This window comes from Rhinopithecus roxellana, chromosome 20 (assembly GCF_007565055.1).
Source record: "Rhinopithecus roxellana isolate Shanxi Qingling chromosome 20, ASM756505v1, whole genome shotgun sequence".
Lineage (NCBI taxonomy): Eukaryota > Metazoa > Chordata > Mammalia > Primates > Cercopithecidae > Rhinopithecus > Rhinopithecus roxellana.
This window is the reverse complement of record NC_044568.1, coordinates 10,747,387-10,768,211: the sequence shown is the minus strand read 5'-3', so window position 1 is coordinate 10,768,211 and position 20,825 is coordinate 10,747,387. Positions and strand designations below refer to the sequence as shown.

General features: G+C 46.8%; 1 protein-coding gene across 4 annotated transcripts; it reads right to left on the bottom strand.

The window, feature by feature from the left end:
- Positions 1 to 19,623: 19,623 nt before the first annotated feature.
- AHSP (alpha hemoglobin stabilizing protein) lies at positions 19,624 to 20,579 on the bottom strand. Of its 4 annotated transcripts, none has more exons than XM_030924757.1 (3): positions 20,480 to 20,542; positions 20,228 to 20,302; positions 19,624 to 19,970 (listed from the first exon to the last, which is right to left on the bottom strand). In XM_030924757.1, exons 2-3 carry the CDS (start codon positions 20,300 to 20,302, stop codon positions 19,737 to 19,739), a joined length of 309 nt encoding a protein of 102 aa, XP_030780617.1. In that variant the 5' UTR covers positions 20,480 to 20,542; the 3' UTR covers positions 19,624 to 19,736. The 4 variants fall into 4 exon arrangements, with proteins under 4 accessions (XP_030780617.1, XP_030780618.1, XP_030780619.1 ...); XM_030924758.1 differs by lacking the exon at positions 20,480 to 20,542 and adding an exon at positions 20,428 to 20,466 and having other exon boundaries at positions 20,228 to 20,306; XM_030924759.1 differs by lacking the exon at positions 20,480 to 20,542 and adding an exon at positions 20,414 to 20,429 and having other exon boundaries at positions 20,228 to 20,306.
- Positions 20,580 to 20,825: the final 246 nt, after the last annotated feature.

Genomic DNA, 20,825 nt, shown 5'->3' with positions numbered 1-20,825 from the left:
AATTGATGGCTTTTAAGTCACTTAACATTCTCCATTTACCTGATTTTTCCTTAATTACAAAAACTGGAGAATTCCAAGGGGAAAATGTTGGAGCTATGTGTCCTTTTTCTAATTGTCCAGCAACTAAGTCCTCTAAAGCCTCCAGTTTCTCTTTACTTAGCGGCCATTGTTCTATCCAAATTGGCTTATCTGTTAACCATTTTAAAGGTATAGGTTCTGGAGGCTTAACAATGGCCACCATCAAAAATGATATCCTAAACCTTTGCAGGAACTTTGTCTTTCCATTTGAAGTGGTTCCTTCAAACCTTGCAAATTTTTTACGAGTCCCACACCAGGGACATACCCCATCTCATACATCGTATGTTGACTTTGAGGGATGTATAATTGCTCTGGAATTAGAACTTGTGCTCCCAATTGTTGTAACAAATCTCTCCCTCAATCCTCCCTAACTCATTTTATGAAGCCAACATCATCCTGATACCAAAGCCTGGCAGAGACACAACAAAAAAAGAGAATTTTAGACCAATATCCCTGATGAACATTGATGCAAAAATCCTCAATAAAATACTGGCAAACCGAATTCAGCAGCACATCAAAAAGCTTATCCACCATGATCAAGTGGGCTTCATCCCTGGGATGCAAAGCTGGTTCAACATTCACAAATCAATAAACGTAATCCAGCATATAAACAGAACCAAAGACACGAACCACATGATTATCTCAATAGATGCAGAAAAGGCTTTTGACAAAATTCAACAGCCCATCATACTAAAAACGCTCAATAAATTTGGTATTGATGGAACGTACCTCAAAATAATAAGAGCTATTTATGACAAACCCACAGCCAATATCATACTGAATGGGCAAAAACTGGAAAAATTCCCTTTGAAAACTGGCACAAGACAGGGATGCCCTCTCTCACCACTCCTATTCAACATAGTGTTGGAAGTTCTGGCTAGGGCAATCAGGCAAGAGAAAGAAATAAAGGGTATTCAGTTAGGAAAAGAAGAAGTCAAATTGTCCCTGTTTGCAGATGACATGATTGTATATTTAGAAAACCCCATTGTCTCAGCCCAAAATCTCCTTAAGCTGATAAGCAACTTCAGCAAAGTCTCAGGATACAAAATTAATGTGCAAAAATCACAAGCATTCTTATACACCAGTAACAGACAAACAGAGAGCCAAATCATGAATGAACTTCCATTCACAATTGCTTCAAAGAGAATAAAATACCTAGGAATCCAACTTACAAGGGATGTCAAGGACCTCTTCAAGGAGAACTACAAACCACTGCTCAGTGAAATAAAAGAGGACACAAACAAATGGAAGAACATACCATGCTCATGGATAGGAAGAATCAATATCGTGAAAATGGCCATACTGCCCAAGGTTATTTATAGATTCAATGCCATCCCCATCAAGCTACCAATGAGTTTCTTCACAGAATTGGAAAAAACTGCTTTAAAGTTCACATGGAAGAAAAAAGAGCCCACATTGCCAAGACAATCCTAAGTCAAAAGAACAAAGCTGGAGGCATCACGCTACCTGACTTCAAACTATACTACAAGGCTACAGTAACCAAAACAGCATGGTACTGGTACTAAAACAGAGATATAGACCAATGGAACAGAACAGAGTCCTCAGAAATAATACCACACATCTACGGCCATCTGATCTTTGACAAACCTGAGAGAAACAAGAAATGGGGAAAGGATTCCCTATTTAATAAATGGTGCTGGGAAAATTGGCTAGCCATAAGTAGAAAGCTGAAACTGGATCCTTTCCTTACTCCTTATACAAAGATTAATTCAAGATGGATTAGAGACTTAAATGTTAGACCTAATACCATAAAAACCCTAGAAGAAAACCTAGGTAGTACCATTCAGGACATAGGCATGGGCAAGGACTTCATGTCTAAAACACCAAAAGCAACGGCAACAAAAGCCAAAATTGACAAATGGGATCTCATTAAACTAAAGAGCTTTTGCACAGCAAAAGAAACTACCATCAGAGTGAACAGGCAACCTACAGAATGGGAGAAAATTTTTGCAATCTACTCATCTGACAAAGGGCTAATATCCAGAATCTACAAAGAACTCAAACAAATATACAAGAAAAAAACAAACAACCCCATCAAAAAGTGGGGAAAGGATATGAACAGACATTTCTCAAAAGAAGACATTCATACAGCCAAAAGACACATGAAAAAATGCTCATCATCACTCGCCATCAGAGAAATGCAAATCAAAACCACAATGAGATACCATCACACACCAGTTAGAATGGCAATCATTAAAAAGTCAGGAAACAACAGGTGCTGGAGAGGATGTGGAGAAATAGCAACACTTTTACACTGTTGGTGGGATTGTAAACTAGTTCAACCATTATGGAAAACAGTATGGCAATTTCTCAAGGATCTAGAACTAGATGTACCATATGACCCAGCCATCCCACTACCGGGTATATACCCAAAGGATTATAAATCATGCTGCTATAAAGACACATGCACACGTATGTTTATTGCGGCACTATTCACAATAGCAAAGACTTGGAATCAACCCAAATGTCCATCTGTGACAGACTGGATTAAGAAAATGTGGCACATATACACCATGGAATGCTATGCAGCCATAAAAAAGGATGAGTTTGCGTCCTTTGTAGGGACATGGATGCAGCTAGAAACCATCATTCTTAGCAAACTATCACAAGAAGAGAAAACCAAACACCGCACGTTCTCACTCATAGGTGGGAACTGAACAATGAGATCACTTGGACTTGGGAAGGGGAACATCACACATCGGGGCCTATCATGGGGAGGGGGGAGGGGGGAGGGATTGCATTGGGAGTTATACCTGATATAAATGACGAATTGATGGGTGCTGATGAGTTGATGGGTGCAGCACACCAACATGGCACCAGTATACATATGTAACAAACCTGCACGTTATGTACATGTACCCTAGAACTTAAAGTATAATAAAAAATAAATAAATAAATAAATAAATAAATAAATAAATAAATAAATAATCTCTCCCTCATAAATTTATAGGATCAGAAGTTATAATTGGTTGAATAGTCCCAGGTTGTCCGTCGGGCCCTTCACAATGCAAAATATAACTACTTCGATATACTTCAGCGGCTTTACCAACTCCAACTATGTTAAACTGAGCAGGTTGAATTGGCCACACGGATGGCCAGTGCTGCAGAGAAATTATTGAAATGTCCACTCCTGTATCTACCAAACATTCACATTTCTTTCCCTGAATAGTTATTTCACAGGTAGGATGTTTATCAGTAATTTGATTCACCTAATAAGCTGCTTTGCCTTGTTTATTTGTGCTTCCAAATCTTCCTGTTCGTTTAATTTCTCTTTTCCCCATTTCTACACATGACACAATCAGGGGCTGTGCTATGCACTCTCCTGGCTCTGCTTTCCAGGGAACAGAAGTAGATGTAACAATTTGAATTTCCCCATTATAATCTGAATCAATGACTCCTATTTGTACTTGCACTCCTTTTAAATTTAACCTAGACCTACCTAGAAGTAATCCAATCGTCCCTACTGGCAAGGGTCCACAAACCCCTGTTGCAACTTTTTGTGTGGGTTCCCCAGGCAGAAGGCTCACAGCTTTTGTGCAGCATAAATCTACTGTGGCACTCCCAGCTGTGGCAGGTGACAGACATTGTACAGAGGTTAGGGAATGGCCTGAGCCGGAAAAGCCCCAGTTTGGAATGGGGCCCAGGACGGGCCCCTCATGCCATTTCCCAAATTAAAAAGGAAAAGGCTCAAATGTAGCTATAATATTTCCCTGTTGATCTGGGGAGTGTATTCTAATGGGGAACTGCCAAGCCTCTATATCACCCTCTCATCTAGCTTGCTGAATTACTGCCTGAATAGAATTGAGAGCAGTCACTCAAGGTGCTGCTCTAACAGTCACTAGGGCAACTGCTTTTCACCCAGTGTCCTCTGGAAAAGAAAGATCTGGAGGGTCAGGCCACTCTTTTTCTTCAAAATAATGAGGGGGTTCAGAAGGGTAGGGATGAACCTCTCACTCCTTTGCTGCTTTAGCTTTAGCTGGCAAACAAACCTGCTCTGTCATCTCTTCTGTTAATTCGTTATACTTTCCTTCCTCCTCATCATGAGTGTGAAAAGTTTCCAAGGTGGAACAAACCAGAGCCCACATTTGTTCCATTGTTACCCTGATGCTTCCAAGCTCCCCTTCTTACTCACCATGGGGATTGCTTAAGAGTACTCGGGTGTCCTACAGCTTAGTTCTACGTTCTCCAGCCCTTGCTCTGGTGACCATTCAACCTGGGTTTGAGCCCCCACATTGGGTGCTGCTTGCCAAGACCAGCTTGGTCAGGGAGACCCTAACTCAGCAGCGCTAGAGGAATTAAAGATACATACACAGAAATATAGCATGTGGAGTGGGAAATCAGGGGAGTCACAACCTTCAGAGCTGAGAGCCCCAAACAGAGATTTACTCACATATTTATTGACAGCAAGGCAGTGATAAATATTGTTTCTATAGATTATAGATTAACTAAAAGTATTCCTTATGGGAAACAAAGGGATGGGCTCTGGCTAGTTATCTGCAGCAGGAGCATGTCCTTAAGGCACAGATCGCTCATGCCATTGTTTGTGGTTTAAGAATGCCTTTAAGCGGTTTTTCTACCCTGGGTGGGCCAGGTGTTCCTTCTCCTCATTCTGGTAAACCCACAACTTTCAGCATGGGCATCATGGCCATCACAAACATGTCACAGTGCTGCAGAGATTTTGTTTATGGTCAGTTTTGGGGCCAGTTTATGGACAGATTTGGGGGCCTATCTCCAACAGTTAAGCAATTAAGTGAAGTTCACAAAGTACAGGAGAAGTTCCAAGAAAGTGTCAGAGCTGGAGCTACTCCTAGAGTGTGCTTTGAGGCTGCTGTCTCCTTCTCAGGGTGTCCCTAAATCCTCCAGCCTGGAGGCTGCCTCCAGGGTCCACCCTTGTGGGAGGTCCCACTGAGACCTCCCTCACCAGAGCCCAGAAAGAGCCAAGTCAAGCTCAGCCCGCAGTGGCTGCTCACCCCAGGTGATCTGTCTGGTCTGCCGTCAGTTACACCACTGCTGCCTACTCTCAACCAAGTCCACCCTACAAAGAGACATGGGCAGCCATGCCCAATCACGCCTTTGGTAACAATCCCCCTGCATCTCACCTGTCTCCAGCTCCCCACATCCCTTGAAGTTTGGTTTCCTTTATCAGGATTAGGGGTTTTCAGTGTGGTGGGGACTCTTGATAGATGCAGAATGGCATCTATGAGACCAAACCATGTCTGAATTGACACTCCATATACCTATGTACTGGCCATGTGGTTTGGCAACTTTGTGAGCCTCAGTTTCCAAGAAAGTAATATCCCTCTAATTAAAAGTTTTCACAACTTCAAGTTCTTGTTAATTGTCCATGTCAAGATTACAGGCTAAATTATGGTTCTATTCAGCTGACCATGAGATGAGGAGATCATCCTTGACTATCCTGGTAGGTGCAGCAAAATCACAAGGGTCCTTAGAAGTGAAAGGATGCAGGAGAGAGTTGGTCTGGTGTGATGTGAGAAAGACTGGACCTGGTGGTCACTGCTGGCTTTCAATCTGGAAAGGGACCAGGAGTGAAAGAATGTGGGTTCTTCTACAGACTAGAAGAGGAAAGAAAAAGAACTCTTTTCCAGAGACTCCAAGGGGAACACAGCCTAGAGGACAACTTAATTTTAGCCTGCTGAGTCTAATTTCAGATTTCTGACTTCTAAGTCCATAAGATCATAAATCTGTTTGTTTATTTATTTATTTTGAGACAAGATCTTGCTCTATAGCCCAGGCTGGAGTGCATTGGTGTGATCTCGGCTAACTGCAACCTCCGCCTCCCAAGTTCAAGCAACTTTCCCACCTCTGCCTCCTGAGTAGCTGGGACTACAGGCACACAGCACCACACCTAGCTAATTTTTGTATTTTTAGTAGAGATAGGGTTTCACCATGTTGGCCAGGCTGCTCTTGAACTCCTGGCCTCAGGTGATCTGCCTGCTGCGGCCTCCCAAAGTGCTGGGATTACAGGTGTGAGCCATCTGCCCAGACAGTAAGATAATAAATTGGTGATGTTTTGAGCCACCAAGTTTGTGGTCATTTGTAATGACAGTCATGTGAAAACACACCACAGATACGGAAAGATGTTCACCTTCACTTACCATGAAAGTCATGGAAAAAAATAGATCATCTTTTTTTTTCTTTTTTGCCTACTAGTTTAGCATTAATTAAATAATTTTTTAAGCGAATTAAAAAAAAAAAAGAAAAACCTTAATATCCTTGAGCCAGTCAGTAGAAAAAATGATACCATGGTTCCTTACTGGAGAAAGAAAAAAAGTTAGCTCAAACACTTAAGGTGGTAATTTGGAAATATACATGTTTTACATGGACTTGTCCTCTGACCCAATATACTAATGGCTAGAAATGTACAGTCCTCTATTTCCCAAAGCCTGCTAAACAACATGTACAGAATTTTTTTAAAGCAGCTTTATTGAAGTAAAATGGAATATCAATAACCGCATATATTCAACGTGCAAAATGTGATGAAGTTGAATACCTGTTGAAGCCATCACCACAATCCACAGCGCGACCTTCCCGTGACCCCCAGAGGTGTCCTCAGGCTCCGAAATCGGAATCTCCTTCTCAATTTGCCTCGGTGTGCGGCCCTCCCGGGAAGCGCAGCCCTGGGCACCCAGGGAGGGAGGACGGCGCGCCGGGGTCCCTGCGGGGCAGCGGTGGAGGAGCGGGGTCTGGTCGGGTCCGAGCTAGCGCGGACCCTGGGCGCGTCACAGTCTGTGCGGCGCCTGTGCGCCCCGCTGCTGCGGTCGGGAAGTGTCTGTAGCCAGTTCCTCCTGCGGGAACTTGGTGGGGGCTCGGGGAGGCGTGGCTCCGCGGGCGGCTGGTCCCAACTGAGCTGCGGCCGGAGTTCTTGGGGCACCCGGGGCTGTCCGGTGATCTGGCCCCGGCCGTGGGGACCTCATGACCTCCGCGGGGACGCGCCAGGGGTGCGGCCTGGGCCCGGCTGCTCCTGGGCTCTGGCCAGGGAGTTGCAGAGTGGAAACTCCCCAGAGGCGCAGGGCCTGGTGACAGCGTCCTGGATGCAGGACTTTGGGGCGATGGGCTCTGGGGGCGCCCTGGGGCGCGGCCCGGGACATGCTGGAGTTCCCACAGGTCAGTTAAAGGGCAGCCGGGAGGCATCGAGGTCGGTGAATTGTACAGACCGTCCTAAATTGTCACATAACGTCACATCTTCGCTCCTTTGCTCTCAAAGGGATACCGGCCCCCCACCCCCACCCCCGCGCCGCCGCCCATACCCTTGTTTTTCTTATTCAGGGGTGTGCTCCTGAGATGGATGAGTTTGCAGCTTTGCTTTGGCAAACCTTTTGAACCCGACCTTCCTAGTGGGACTGGACTCACATCTAGGAACAGAAAAGGGAGCCTAGGGAGGTCGCGCTTCGGTCCAGAAGCGACCGCGCAGCCCCCACCTTGCCTTGGGACAGCAGCCTTTGCGCAGCCTTAGGAGCCCGAAAAGGCCACAGCCCGAGGACAGGACCGCAGCCCAGGAATGCGCTTGTCCTGCTCTCAAATCCTGCGACTTCGCCTACCCATTGCAATCTTGAGGTCGTTGTATTTTACCAACTAGATTTTTGAAACTCTTCTTTTTGGACTTCAGAGGTTTGTTTTGTTTTGTTTTGTTTTGTTTTTTAATCAAACCAACAATTTTTAAATAGATTTGATAAAAATCTTGTGATGGAAAATGACGTGATAATTCTCAACTCTAATGGACTTTCTGGCCGTGTTTAGAAGAGGATGTGGGCACCTGAGTCCCTCCCGTCCAGGCTCACTAACTGCTCAGGACCGCGGGCGACAAGGGAAGGAAGCCATACAAATGGCTCCCAGCTTCCTTTAGAAAAATGACACTGAGAAGCAAAGTCCTCCTCCTAGTAGACTTTGAGGCTCAGATACTATTATTATTATTATTATTGAGATGGAGCCTCCCTCTGTGCTCACTGCAACCTCTGCCTCCCGTGCTCAAGCGATATTTTTGCCTCAGCCTCCTGAGTAACTGGGATTATAGGCACAAGCCACCATACCCAACTAATTTTTGTATTTTTAGTAGAGACAGGGTTTCACCATGTTGATCAGGCTGGTCTCAAACTCCTGACCTCAAATGATCCACATGCCTCCGCTTCCCAAAGTGCTGGGATTACAGGTGTGAGCTACCACGCCAGGCAAGGCTCAGATTTTAATAACAGAATTTCCATGGCTGGATGATGTCACACAGGACTTAATTTTAAGTTTTGTTGGGAAAAAAATTAATATGAGTCCTATAAGTAAAACAGAACCCTAGAGAAGCAGGTCCACACTCTCAGTGTTTTGGCTCTGCAGTATGACGGTTCCTACCAATGACAGCTACACAGAAATTTGAACAGTTCCTACCAATGATAGCTACACAGACATTTGAAGGTTTTGCCTTATTTTAGGTAAATTCAAGGAAGATGATCTGTAAACGATCAGTGTCACGTTTCTACTTCTTTGGTGGAACTTAGGCAAATAGCATTGGGAGCTCCAGGAGACAATTTCACGTGATTATTTATACTCCTCTTGTCTAAATCACCCCACTACCTTCTGGAGGTACCACAACAGCCTCTCTACTGGTTCCCTGATGCTATCTTCATCTACAGTCTGTTTCCTTACTGCAGCCAGAGTGTTTTTTTTTAAAAAAAAAAAAAAAAAAAAAAAAAAAAGAGATATTTCCTTGTTTAGAACCGTTCAGCAGTTTTTGTTGATGAATAAATTCCAACATACCCTGGCATTAGAATAGCTTAACAGGAGTGGGGAGTGGAGGGCTCAAAAATCAGAGCATCTGAGCAGATCCCATGTTCACTGAGCTGTGTGAGAAGTCACATTACTTCTCATTGTTTGCCTCTTCCGTTTGTCTTAAAAAAAAGAAAAAGAAAAAAAGACCCAGGAAGATCACAAATTTCCCATACATTTCTTTCTTTTTTCTTTTTCTTTTTTTTTTTTTTTTTTTTTTTTTTTTTTTTTTTTTTTTTTTTTTTTTGAGACGCCCAAGCTGAAGTGGAGTAATGCTTGCTCACCCAGGCTGGAGTGCAGTGGTGCAATCTCAGCTCACTGCTCCAATGTTCCAGCGATTCTCCTGCCTCAGTCTCCTGAGTAGCTGGGATTAAAAATGCCCACCAATACACCCAGCTAATTTTTGTATTTTTAGTAGAGATGGGGTTTTACCATGTTTGCCAGACTGGTCTTAAACTCCTGACCTCAGGTGATCTGCCCATCTCATTCTCTCAAAGTGCTTGGATAACAGGCAGAGCAACCACACCTGGCTATTGATACATTTCTTAATACAAGCTCCTTGTTCTGCTATTTTGATATATTAAATATCCAGCAATAAATTTCTAGGTTCATAAATCTACAGAAATAAAATTAAACCTATTGCTGAAGACAAATTTTGTATTGCAGTTTTATGAGCTTTCATTCCTTCTCCACTTGCAGGTAAATGCTATTTAGCAGCATGAAGACATTTCACTTCTGTAGAAGGTATTAGAAACAATATAGCAGTAATAGAATTTATAACTACAAAACTGTGCACCCTTAAGATTGAAAATTCAAGCACATCTCTCCCAAAACATTTGTGATGAATAATGTGTCAACAAAAAATATACAGTCATTATCATCAACTCAATTTATACACTAAAGTCTTTTTTGTTTGTTTTTGGGGTTTTTTTTGAGATGGAGTTTCCCTCTTGTTCCCCAGCCTGGAGTGCAATGACGCAATCTCAGCTCACTGCAACCTCTACCTCCTAGGTTCAAGCGATTATCCTGCCTCAGCCTCCCAAGTAGCTGGGATTACAGGCACCTGCTACCATGCCCAGCTAATTTTTTGTATTTTTTGTATTTTTTTTTAATAGAGACAGGGTTTCACCATGTTAGCCAGGCTGGTCTTGAACTCCTGACCTCAGATGATCCACCTGCCTCGGCCTCCCAAAGTGCTGGAATTAAGGCGTGAGCCACTGCGCCCAGTCTAATTTATACACTAAAGTCTTTTATATTTTAGTTTGGGGCACTAACTCCATTATGTGACACTCCTTCTGTTTGATTTGTTTTGTTTATGGTCTCAGCAAAAACTCTTAAGTTGTAAGAAGGAAGAAAGTGTAAAAAAACAAAATATTCATGAAAAAATGTAATTAATTATCATGAGTGCACAAACTCTGGAGGTTACAATAGAAGTTTTGTATGGAAAATCCAATCAATACAGTAATTTGCAAGGTTGGGAGAGGGGATACTCATGGACATATGGGCCTCTGACATCTGTAGAATCTTTAATTTGCTTCATCTACCTTCAGAAAACCTTTCACAAAAACATGACATTTGCTATAGAAAGATCAAGTAGTTTATTCCCTTACACATACAAAAATAGGAAGCTGAGGCTTACAGAAGCTAGATTACCTACCTTGAGATATCTATATATCTATATATATATCTATATCTATCTATCTCTATATATATCTCTATGTATCTATATATCTATATATCATCTATATATCTATATATCTATGTGTCTATATATCTATATATCTATATCTATATATCTATCTATATATCTATATATATCTATATCTATATATCTATATCTATATCTATATCTATATCTAGATCCCAGCTACTTGGGAGGCTGAGGCAGGAGAATCACTTGAGCCTGGGAGGCAGAGGCTGCAGTGAACTGAGATTGCACCACTGCACTCCAGCCTGGGCAACAGAGCAAGATTCCATCAAAAAAAAAAAAAAATACTCCTGGGTTCAAGTGATCCTCTCACCTCAGCCTCCCACGTTGCTGGGACCACAGGCACACACCACCACACCTGGCTAATTTTTGTATTTTTTTGTAGAGACAGGGTTTCCCTGTGTTGCCCAGGCTGGTCTTTTAGGACTTTTGGACTCAAGTGATCCTCCCGCCTTGGCCTCCCAGTGTACTGGAATTACAGGCATGAGCTGCTGCATTATTAATATATAAATGCATCAAATGTATCGGGGATTCCAGCGCATTCTAAGAGGACCTGGACATGTTGGGATGTGCCTGGAACACTAGTGGGCATGGGCCACCCATCTGCATTTGCAGGAGGACTGAAAAATACCCAGAGGGCAAAACCCTTTAGGAGCACCCAGAAGCAGGCCCTAGAGGCAAGTAGGGCATCCATGGCACAACACTTAAGGAGGCCCCACTCTCAGGAGCTGACCCTGCATTTCCACAAGCCTGAGAGAGAGGGCTTCCTTAAATTTCCCACTAACTCCTCCTTCGCCTCACCAAATCGCAGCCCCAGTAAGAAGCCAGAAGTGGCTGGCTTGGTAGCTCACACCTGTAATCCCAACACTTTGGGAGGCTGAGGCAGGCAGATCACCTAAGGTCAAGAGTTTGAGACCAGCCTGGCCAACATTGTGAAACTCTTTCTCTACTAAAAATACAAAAAGTAGCCGGGTGTGGTGGTGGGTGCCTGTTAATCCCAGCTACTTGGGATGCTGAGGCAGGAGAATCGCTTGAACCTGGGAGGCAGAGGCTGCAGTGAGCCAAGATCGCACCACTGCACTCGAGCCTAGATGACAGAGCAAGGCTCTGTCTCAAAAAAAAAAAAAAAAAAAAAAAAGCCAGATGTGTCCAGCTTGTTCCAGTGGTCAGAACTGGGGCACAGAGTTTTATCATAAGACCACATTGCAGCTACTAACTGGAGTAAAAAGAAAGAATTTACTACAATGATGTAGCAGACATTTGTAATGCAATGGGAGTATTTTGTTGCACGGATGGGGGTGGAGTGTCTTGCTATGTTGCCCAGACTGGTCTCGAACGCCTGGCCTCAAGTGATCCTCTCAACTCAGCCTTCCAAAGTGCTGAGACTACAGGTGTGAGAAAATTGCTGGGTCTTGATGAGGGTAAGGGTCATGTTCCAGGGTCAAAGTCCAGCTGAGAGTCATCATGAGGATCAGAGTGGGGATCAGTGTCAGAGTAAGGATGAGGAGTGTGAGGCAAATATTCAAAGCCAGGGTCAGGGCGAGGGTCAGAGTCAGTCTCAGGATCAGAGTTTATCACAGAGTGAGAAAGACTTAGTGCCAGGGTCAGGCTGAGTGTGTAGGTCAGGCTCAGCACAAGTTTCAGATTCACAGTAGGTTCAAGGACATGGTGAAGGTATGGATAAGAGTTCTTGTAGAGTCAGGGTGAGATCAGGATCAGGGAGACCATAAGGGTCAAGTTAGGGTCAGTGGAAAGTAAGCAGCAGAGTCAGGATCAGACAAGGGTCAGATTTATGGTCATTGTTTGGACGAACGGAGGCAAGATGGTGCACTTCCGGGTTCTTCTTCACCAACTTCTCCCGCGCGCGCGAAAATGCAGCCGGCGCCCGGGAAGGTGCAGACCAACTGGGCATGCGCCAGGTGACGTCAATCCGAAGAGACCAAGATTTACCTGGTCGCACCTGCAGAACGCCCCCTGACACGCCCGTGCCCCGCCTATTGCCCTCCCACTCCTAGAAAAGCCGCTCCGGAGGGACGCCACGGGCGGCCTTCCTCAGTCCTCCACTCCTGTCGGGATGTCGGGACTGCAGGAACTCCGTCCGAGAGCCCCACCGGGGGACTCTGTCGGCCTTCTTTGCCGGAGGCCAACAGACCTCTTCCCCACACCTTAGGTGACCAAAATAAACTTGCAGTTTTGCTCCTAACTTGCCTACTCGCTGGTTCTTTTGTGCCCGCTCTGGTGGTCTTAGAAAAACAAATCAGTTGGTGCCAAAGACCCGGGAGGAGACCCCTCCTCAGGCCTCTAAGGGTTGAGGAACCTCCTCCTGCTCCCACGCGGCAGACGGACCAGGACCTGAGACCCACTTCCCTCACTCTCACGGCCTCTCTGGGGTAAGTGCCCTTGTCTCCTCTTTACCTCCCTCGGCCAGAAATCCTGCGCAGGTCCAAGGCCCACTTTTGAGCCACCAAGTGGCTCGGGAGACCCGTTCAGGGTCCACTTTGGCTCCATGAGCCTCCAGTCTGTCTCTGCTGGTTCCAAAGGACGCTTTGAAGCCAGGCAGAGATCCACTTCCATTTCCATTGTGTCCATTGTGTAAGTAAAGAGGAAACAAACGGGAAAGCCCCCAGTCCAAATTTCCAAAGAGCACCCCCTTAGGGTGCCTCCTAGCCAATTTAAAAACCTTACAGGTCGAACAAGACCTTAGGAGGAAGCGGTTAATTTTCCTTTCCACTGTGGCGTGATCAACCTCAGCAATTTCTGCCAGTGGCTAGGCAAGTGGTCTGAAATTAATTACATATAAGGCTTTTGGGCCTTATGCTCTCGTCCCGACCTGCCCTATACTCCTCCTTCACTCCCCGCTCTCTCCAACCCCTCCCTTCCTGCCCAGACTCCTCCTCCTCCCCCCATCCAGACTCCTCCTTCCTCCTCCTTATCTACTAGTAATCCACTCGGTCCCGTGCCTCCTTCCGGGCCCCCAACTGGCTGTCTTGAGTCCCCTATCTCTGCCCACACCCTCCTACAGTGTTAGCACCTTTGCGAGAGGTAGCTGGGGCAGAGGGGGTAGTCAGAGTACATGTCCCTTTTTCACTGGCCGATCTTTCCAAACTTGAAAAGCGTTTAGGTGCTTTCTCAGCTAATCCTACCATATACATAAAGGAATTTAGATAACTTTGTCAGGCCTATGACTTAACGTGACATAACCTCCAGGTTATGCTAACCTCTACCCTAAACTGACTGAGGTTCTAACCCAATATACCCGGTTAGATCCGGCCTCCCCAACAGGGGCCACCATTTTGGCGTCTTATTTCATTTCTCAATCAGCTCCTGACATTCGCAAAAAACTTCAAAAGGTAGAGGATGGTCCTCAGACAGCAATACAAGACCTGGTTAAATTAGCCTTTAAGGTCTATAACTCCAGAGAGGAGACGGCTGAGGCACAGCTCCTAGCAGCGGCTTTACAGCCCAGTCGTAACCCCAGACCAGAGAGCACACACTCCACAGACTCCAAGGCTACGAAAGGAGCCTGCTATAAGTGCGGCAAGGCAGGACACTATGCCAACAGGTGTCTGCAAGGTCCCCGAGCCCCAACGCAGCCTTGCTATAAGTGCAAGGCGTCAGGACATTGGCCAGTGAATGTCCTAACGCTCGTCCACCAGGAACCCCCTGCCCTGCTTGCCAGCAGGGAGGACACTGGAAGTCTGATTGCCCCACCCTGAGAACAGGTGCTGCGTCTCCACTTGACCCCCTTTCCCAGGATCCTGGGAGCTCCTTCCAGTTCCTACATCTGGACGACAACGACAACTGAAGGTGCCGAGACTCGGGGACCCCCATCACCCTCCCCGAGCTGCGGGTAACTCTCCTGGTAGCGGGTAAGACAATCAATTTTTTTTTTTTTTTTTTTGAGACGGAGTCTTGCTCTGTCACTCGGGCTGGCCATTCTCCTGCCTCAGCCTCCCGAGTAGCTGGGACTACAGGCGCCCGCCACCTCGCCCGGCTAGTTTTTTTGTATTTTTTAGTAGAGACGGGGTTTCACAGTGTTAGCCAGGATGGTCTCGATCTCCTGACCTCGTGATCCGCCCGTCTCGGCCTCCCAAAGTGCTGGGATTACAGGCTTGAGCCACTGCACCTGGCCCTCAATTTTTTAATCAACAGCGAGGCTACCTATTCTGTTTTGCCGTCCTTCTCTGGACCTAGCCTTCCATCCAATATCTCTGTAGTAGGAGTAAGCGGAAAGCCATCCACTCCACAAAAACTCCACTCCTTAATTGCTGCCTGGCCAACAACTACTCTGCGCACTCGTTCCTCATTCCCAGCTAAAAAGGGCCCCTACCGAAAGCAATCAGTGGAAATCAGTTTGGCTTTCCCCCACTCGCCTCAAACTTACTAAATTTTCTTAACTATCTCATACTCCTCAACCTTGCTGGGACCTTCCTTCTGGGTTTTGCCCCTATTCCAACAAATGCTTCCATTCCTCATTCCTATACTAATACTGTGCCTTATTTTATTCTTCATCCGTACGTCCAAATGCCAACCATGGGCCCCGACCTTAACGACGCCCCTTAACAGCAGGAAGTAGCCAGACAGACCACGGCGCCCCTTATCACTATTACCAATAAAAGGTTGGACTGTTTGGACGAACGGAGGCAAGATGGTGCACTTCCAGGTTCTTCTTCACCAACTTCTCCCGCGCGCGCGAAAATGCAGCCGGCGCCCGGGAAGGTGCAGACCAACTGGGCATGCGCCAGGTGACGTCAATCCGAAGAGACCAAGATTTACCTGGTCGCACCTGCGGAACGCCCCCTGACATGCCCGTGCCCTGCCTATTGCCCTCCCACTCCTAGAAAAGCCGCTCCGGAGGGACGCCACGGGCGGCCTTCCTCAGTCCTCCACTCCTGTCGGGATGTCGGGACTGCAGGAACTCCGTCCGAGAGCCCCACCGGGGGACTCTGTCGGCCTTCTTTGCCGAAGGCCAACAGACCTCTTCCCCACACCTTAGGTGACCAAAATAAACTTGCAGTTTTGCTCCTAACTTGCCTACTCGCTGGTTCTTTTGTGCCCGCTCTGGTGGTCTTAGAAAAACAAATCAGTCATGATAAGGGTCATGGTGACATTAAGATTCCAGGCCAGGGGAGGGTCAAGTTGAGTGCCACTGTAGGGTTAGCTTCAATGTTCAGGTCGGGTTAAGGGTGAGGCTAAAATTGAAGGCAAAAGTGAGGGTCAGGGTCAAGTACAGAATTAGGGTCAGGGTGAGAACAAGAAAGAGTGTGTAAGTGACAGTAGGATCAGGGTCTGGTGAGTGTCATAGTCAGGTGCAAGGTGAGAGTGAGCACCAGGGTAAGGCTCAGGCGTGGAGGAGGGGGTGGTGTCAGAACGAGAGCAAGGTCAGAGTCAAGGTGAGAGTGTATGCTTCAGGGTCAAGAGTCATGGTTAAAGGCCAGGTGCAGTGGCTCACACCTGTATTCCCAGTGCTTTGGGAGGCTAAGGTGGGAATCTTGCTTGAGGCCAGGGGTTCAAGACCAACCTGGACAACATAGTGAGACCCCCATCTCTACAAAAAATACAAAAAAAAGAAAAATAGCCAGGCGTGATGGCATGCACCTGTGGTCCCAACTACTCGGGAAGCTGAGGTGGGAGGATCACTTGAGTTCTGGAGGTCAAAGTTGCTGTGAGCCATGCTGGCACCACTGCACTACAGCCTGGGCAACAGAGCAAGACCCTGCCTCTTAAAAAAAAAAAGTCATAATTATTATCACTGTCTAGGTCAAGTTGAGGATCAAGGGTCAGGGTCATAGTGAGGGTCAGAGTCAACATCATGCTTAGGGAAGGGTCAGTGAAGGTCAAGTTCAGGGTAAGGGTCACGGTAGGATTCAGGTTGAGGGTCAGAGACAGGGTGAAAGTTAGGATCAGGTAAAGTTTAGGGTCCAATTCAGTATCAGGATCAATATAAGAATGAGAATGTGAAGGGGTGGCCTGCCCCTCCACCCCTGTGGGTGTTTCTCGTTAGGTGGAACGAGAGACTTGAGAAAAGAAATAAGACACAGAGACAAAGTATAAAGAAACAAAAGCAGGGCCCAGGGGACCGGCGCTCAGCTTACAGAGGACCCATGCTGCACCGGTCTCTGAGTTCCCTTAGTATTTATTGATAATTATCTTTACCATCTTAAACATAAGGGAGTGGCTGGACAATAGGATCATTGTAGGGAGGAAATCAGCAGTAAGACATATGAACAAAAATCCCTGTAACATGAATAAGTTTAAAGGAAAATGCTGTGTCTTGAGATGCATATGCAAACATCTCCATAAACCTTTTAGCAGCATTGCCCCAGCAAGTCCTACCTTATTCCTAAAGGCGGTTTTCTCTTTGCTCAGTAAACAAAGCACACAATGGGTTTTACACCGAGATGTTCCATTGCCCAGGGACGGGCAGGATTTTTAACCAGCAAGCTGCCTTCAGGTACTTGTTTAACAAAGACACATCCTGCACAGCCCAATATCCATTAAGCCTTGAGTCACCACAGCACATGTCTCTTGCAAGGACAAGGTTGGGGGTAGGGTCACAGATTAACAGCATCTCAAATACAGAACTAAATGGAGTTTCTTATGTCTACTTCTTTCTATATAGACACAGTAACAGGCTGATCTCTCTTTCTTTTCCCCACAAGAATGAGAGGCAATGTCAGTGTCAGAATCAGAGTCATTGTGAGGGCAAGGTGTCCATTACGATCAGGAGCAAGGTGAGGCCACAGGTGAGGCCCAAGTTCAGGGTCAGCTCTAGGTCAGGTTCAATATCAGTGTCAGGATAAGGGCAGGGTTATGGCTATAATGTTTTACCATTTATTTACAATATTATTTCTAGTATTAATTCAGATACTGCTATCATAGCAAAGGAAGGTTATTCTTGCTAATTCTAATTTATTTTCCTTCAGGAACAGTAATGGATTTGGGGTACTCACTGCGTTAGTAATTTTATTTTTATTATTATGAACCATCAGGTTCAGATCACCATCTCTGAAAAATCAAAATATTCTCAATTTTACTTCTTGTAGATTTACAACCAGTCACTTCGTTGATAGTAATGTGAGAGTAGAAAGTGCAGGTAACAGATTTTTCTGTCTTAAAAATATTTTTTGCAGCTTCTCAATTGCACAAGCTTATGGAATGGTCGGAATGGAGTTTCAATGTTGGAACTTCCCAGTGATAATCTTTTCTACCTTATACCTGTAATTGGTCATTTTCCTTTGAGCACCTGAGAAGTGGTTAGCTCAGCAGCTCCCATAGCTGGATAGTTATAAAGGTATGGAAAGTTCCTCTTCATGAATTGAGCCAAAGTGGCTTCTGACATTCTTTTCAGCTAAGCTGAAAGACAAATACAGTGGTCGCTCCGTATCTGTGGGTTCCCAATGTGTGGATCCAACCAACCAAGGATGGTAAATATTTGGGGAGAAAAATGGATGGTTGCCTCTGTACCGAACAGGCTTTTTTTTAATTGTCCTTACTCCCTAAATAATACAGTGTAACAACTATTTACATAGCATTGACGTTGCAGTCGGTATTATAAGTAATTCAGCCATGATGTGAAGTACAGGAGAGGATGTGCATGGGTTACATGCAAACACTTCGCCATTCTGCATAAGACACCGGAGCGTTGTGCTGTGTGCTCTCCTAGCTTACCCCAGTCACCGTCTTTCACCCACGCACACCAGGCCAGGTTTCTCTTGCAAAGGTGAGGCTGCCGCCTGAGCGGGCCCCGGTCCCCATTCATGGACTGAGATTTCCTGAGGGGTGCCGTGGAGAAGGCCCCAGCCTCTGCCTGGACCACCGACCCCACCCCAGAGGTGTTCGCCGCCTGCTTCCCTGGGAGGCGCCACTCCCCCAAGCTGGGTCTACGGCCGACCACACCCTAGGGTTGGAAGCACCGCTGGGGACACTGAGCTGGTTCCCTTTCCACCCTGATCCAGGCTGCAGAGACCCAAAAAACAACAGTCGGTTCACAAGTCCCAGAGGAAAACTTGCTGGAGGTTGACACTAGGAGCAATCCCTCTGGGCCCCAAACTTTTCCCACGTTAGAGAGAACACGGAAAAGGTCCAGGGCGGCGCCTTCCAGCTCCCCGCGCGCACCCTGAGCCGCCTCTGATTGGTGTGCGGCGCCTCCTAGCTGCGCCCCCGCTCCCTCGCCGGGTACCCCCAACCCCCGCCCAGCCCCGCCCCTGCACCCCTCCTCGCACCCCGGAAACCCCCTCCCCCCTCGCGCCCCCGCACCGCGCACCCTTCCTGAGCTCCCTCCCCTCTGCGCCTCGAGGCTTTTCCTGGAGACTGCGACGCGGGTCTAACAGCTTCATTTCGTTTTTAAAATGGACTTGAATCTGGCCCGGCCCTGGTTCCGCCCAGAGCCCTAAAATAAAGAGGCTTGGAGTCTGGAGGTCTGGGAGAAAGGGAGCCTAGACCGGGAATTGACCTGAGAAACTTGGGGCGGGGGAAAGGCGGGCTCCTTTGCTTCCCAATCCTGGCATCTGCTCCCAGGGATGTTGGAGCCAAAAGGAAGGGGCTCCCCGGCTTGAAACGTAAGTGGCGCGCTGAAGGGTTCTCAAAATCCCTTACAACTCTAAATTCCTACGATGCTCGGGGCTCCGGGGAGGTATTCTGCGGTAGTCAGAGTCCGAAGATTATAGAATGTTGTTTGAGCTGGAGCTAAGGACACGGGATTGAAAACTCGAGGCGGTGGACCCGGCGCAGGATGAACAAGACTGGGAGACTTCCAGCAGTTTCCTCCTCGACAAGCAGGTCACAGGACAACGTCTGGAGGGCTTCTATCCCCCTTTCTTGTTTCTGCCACCCCCTCCCCCGCGCCTCCGCACTCTCTCTAGTCCTGCCTTCCTGGCCTTCATTCAGCCTTAGTTTAGAATCGCTGCCCCGTGTTCACTCAACGCTGCTAACCTCTGCTGTAAGGAATTAAGCTTCCAAGAGCACATCTAAGAAGGAGGGCGGAAGGAAAGGGACCGACTGCCTCCACATGTCAGGTCAGACCATGAAAAAGAACCCAGGAAGTCCAATAAAACCAGCACTGGTCTTTATTGAGGTGTCAGTGTAGAGTGGCGGGAGCACAGCCTAAGGATATGAAGGTCAGAGTTTCTCAGAGAGGAGGGGCTGGATCCCTGGGCTAGGAGGAGGGCGGTGGGTGACTCGGGGGCTCATGAGACTTCAGGAAGTCCCTGTACTTGGCTAGGAAAGGGTTGGCCAGAGTGTTCAGCTCTTGCCGAAGCTCCTGCAGAGCCCTGTCTCGTTCTTGGGGCTCCCCTGTCACCTGCTGCCTGTAATAGTTGATGTAGAAGTTCATCCAGTCCTCCACCACAGTCACCATATCTTCTTCAGAGATGAGAGGATCATTGAAGACCTGGGGGGTTGCGGAGAGGCAGTTGGCAAGGGAGAATGTGGTCAGCAGTGGGATTCAGGAATACCCAGAATAGTGCCACAGCACCAGCTCTCACATCCTCCTTCCTCTGCATTGTATCCCGTGTCTCTCATTGTTTCCATCAACTCCACCATTACTTCATTAGCTCCAGTTATCCTCTGTTTTCTGCCCTCATCCTCCACTTCCCCAGCACCCCCCAGTCTCCAGGCCAGTCCTTTGAAACGAAAGCCTGAACTCACCTGCTGATTCAGCAGAACACTGAACTCCTGCCGTCCTGCAGAAATGAGATCCTTATTGGCCTTAAGAAGAGCCATCTGCCTGGGTAGAGAAAAGGGTAGAATTTACATATCCGTTTCCCTCCTCACTGGGTATTTCCCCCAATCTGCTCCCACCCCTTAAAAATTCCTCCTGCCCGGCAGGGCCACCTCCTTTCCAAAACCTTTCACATCCTGCTCTGCTCTGAGGTCACGATTTTCCCAGGTTGGGCTCACCTTCAGGTCTAACAGGCTGTATATGTCTCACCCACACTCTTGAGGGTGCATGAATTGCTCTGTGCCAAGCTATAGATGTAGGCAATGAGTCAAATGTCAGCCTAAGATAGAAACGCCCTGCATCTAGGTCCTGAAGGAGGGTGATAGGTCATTCTGGGGAGGAGAAGAAGGGAGAGGCTTCCCTGAAGGTAGAAAGATAACAAGGCCAAAAAAAAAAAAGATAAATGAAGAAACCCAGGAAACCAAGAATGCAAGAGTCAAACCAGGGACATGTCGTTGCCGTTTGCCCCATATTTAGTATCCAGGCTTGAAATGCTATGGAAATTGACATTTACTGAGCCCTATT